The 2,733-nt window shown below is 38.1% G+C and overlaps 1 protein-coding gene across 1 annotated transcript in view; it reads right to left on the bottom strand.

The window, feature by feature from the left end:
* Nucleotides 1-1,670: 1,670 nt before the first annotated feature.
* LOC128247061 (uncharacterized) overlaps nt 1,671-2,733 on the bottom strand; it is a 3,030-nt gene continuing 1,967 nt past the window's right edge. The window contains exon 2 of the mRNA XM_052965842.1: nt 1,671-1,823. Coding sequence (XP_052821802.1) covers nt 1,671-1,823 — 153 coding nt within the window. The remainder of the gene's footprint in view (nt 1,824-2,733) is intronic.

The following is a 2,733-nucleotide window of genomic DNA, read 5'->3' as shown; positions in this document are numbered from 1 at the left end:
GAGATTCCTCGGAGGAACTTTACTCCGGCCGCTTGTTTTCGTGATCGTATTGTTTAGGTCAATACCCCAAATTCATGACGAAAGGCACATGCGTGGCTGAGTGGTAAAAAACTTGCTTTCCAACCACATGGTTCCGAGTTCAGTCCCACTGCATGGCACATTGAGTAAGTGTCTTCTAGTAAAACCTCGGGGTGACTAAAGCCTTGTGAGTGGATTTGGTAGACGGAAACTGAAAGAATCCCGCCGTATATATAAATGTGTGTGTGTGCGTATACCTAAGTGCGTGTGTCTTCGTGTCTCTGTTCTCCTACCACCATCGCTTGACAACCGGTATTGGTATGTTTACGTCCTTGTAACTTAGTGGACGACAAAAGATACGGATAGAATAAGTACCAGGCTTAAAAGAAGATACTGGGGTCAAATTCCTTTGACTGAAAAAAAAATTCTTTAAAGCTGTGCCCTAGCATGACCGCAGTCTAATGACTGAAACAAGTAAAAGATAAAGGTAGATTTTTGCATTTTTTTTTTATTCAAAAACGTTTTCAGTGTTATAAAATTTTCAACATAGTCAAAGATAATCAAATAAGTTACCTGTCATATGATGTATTTTGCAAATACTGCAATGATATCAGCATTAATATCGTCATCAAAAAAAAAAAAAGAATTAGAAGAATTAAGGGGTATGTTAAATTGACCCTAATTAAAATACAAACATAAGTCTGAAGCTAAAGAGAGGGGCTGACTCGGATCGTTATATTTTCTGTATTATTCATATATGCGTACATACATAGTACATGCATTATATTTTCTTTTTTCTTTTAAATTAGAAAATAGTACTGAATTTTTCAGTCCAACTTCTGAAATCAGCTGCAGGCATGAAGAATGAATCCATCCACATCTTTCTCTCAGACATTGCCGACAGTAAGATCTTAATACTTGTTTTATTTTATTATTTTCTCTCTCTCTCTCTCTCTCTCTCTCTCTCTCTCTCTCTCTCTCTCTCTCTCACTCTCTCTCTCTCTCTCTCTCTCTCTGATTTGTCAAGCTTTAAAATGATATTTTCATCCTTGAGCACTCAAATTTTGCTAGAAACGTAGGGATGCAGTGGTAACAAACAGGCATTTTAAAAAGCCGGATGGAACCTATCATACAAGTTCAACAGCAGTGGATTTCTTCCAAAGAAAAGTTGAGCAAGAGAGAACGAGAAAGAGCTAAAGAGTATGAGTGAGTGAGTGTGTGAGAGAGGGAGAGAGAGAGAGTGCGCGTGTTTGTGTGTGTGTATATGTATGTATGTATGTATGTATGTATGTATGTATGTATGTATGTATGTATCTATCTATCTATCAGCCTATCTACCGACCTAGATCTCTATCTATGTGTGTGTGCGTGCATGCGTGTGAGTGAGTGAGTGAGTGAGTGAGCAAGCGTGTTTGTCCTTGATATGACTTTAAACTGTATCCAGTGTTGGGGATCCTGATACATGAGCTCCAGGGTTCCGAGGAGTGTGGAACCACCTCTTAGCCACCATTGTTCCCAGATCTACTCTAACCCAGAGTAGTAGTAACATTTGGTCAGGGCCCTGCTATGGGGTAATTAGTATGTAAGGGCTTGCCTACTTATTTATGTAAAAATTGAATCCGGCCGACTCTGTGGAAAAAAACAAACCCTCATCAACGCAGAGGAAAGCTGCTGCAGCAACGCATTGTGAAGCGGAGGGAGCAAGATGAAGCAAATAAGACATCTTGGTCATCCACAGCATCCGTTTCCGCCATCAGTCGTCTTGACCTGGTCTTGACCTGGTCTTGACCTGGTCTTGACCTGGTCTTGACACAGGATTGAAGACGGTCACAAACAAGAGTGTGAGGGCGACGGTGTGTAACTTTTCTTCAGAAAGTCATTACTCAAATCATCAGCCATCCTTATAGATGACTAGGTAGTCTTCGTCACTCCGACTGACAAAACATGTCTGTGTATGTGCGTATAAGTGAATGAGTGACTGAGTGTGTATGAGAGAGAGAGGGACAGAATCGACCTCTGTACTGGATTAGCAGTTTATTTATCGACCACGAAAAAAATGAAAAGGAAAGCTGACTTACGCAGGATTCGAACTCAATGTATTAAGAGTTGGAAAAATACCGGGGAAGAAAAAAAAGGAAACTCTTGCAATTCTTCCATCTCCTCTCCCACGTTGGTTTCTTTTAATACGCATCAGATATTTCTTTTAACATTTGAATGCTTACGATAAATAATTAGCGACAAAGAATAGAAGAGGAGAAAAGAAAAATAGAAATTGCTCTATAAAGCGAAATGGTTCCTGCTGAGAGACATAAGACATGCTATGAACTCAGGTGGTCGAGAGATATCCTGTATTTTATCGAACAGCTATTTCGAGACATTCCAGTTACGTCAACACGATATTACTGCATGCTAAATGCAAGCAGTTTTTATATTATTTATGCAATCATTTGCTTCTTTATATATTTATATATCCATTTATATATTCAGTTATTTTCGTTGTCTTAAACTATTTTGTAAAGCCAAAATAGAAGACAGCCTCACTTGGTCGTGCTTCAGGCAATCTGATATACATTTTTCCTATTTTTTCTATTTTACAGTTGTGAATTTATATTTTTTTTAGTTAATCATTAAAGATACTAGTGTCGCTATCTATCTATCTATATATATATATATATATATATATATATGGGAGAATATACGAAAAAACAACAACAG

This window comes from Octopus bimaculoides, chromosome 2 (genome assembly GCF_001194135.2).
Source record: "Octopus bimaculoides isolate UCB-OBI-ISO-001 chromosome 2, ASM119413v2, whole genome shotgun sequence".
Taxonomy (NCBI): Eukaryota; Metazoa; Mollusca; class Cephalopoda; order Octopoda; family Octopodidae; genus Octopus; species Octopus bimaculoides.
Note: the sequence above shows the minus strand (reverse complement) of the source record. Positions and strands in the feature narration are given on the sequence as shown.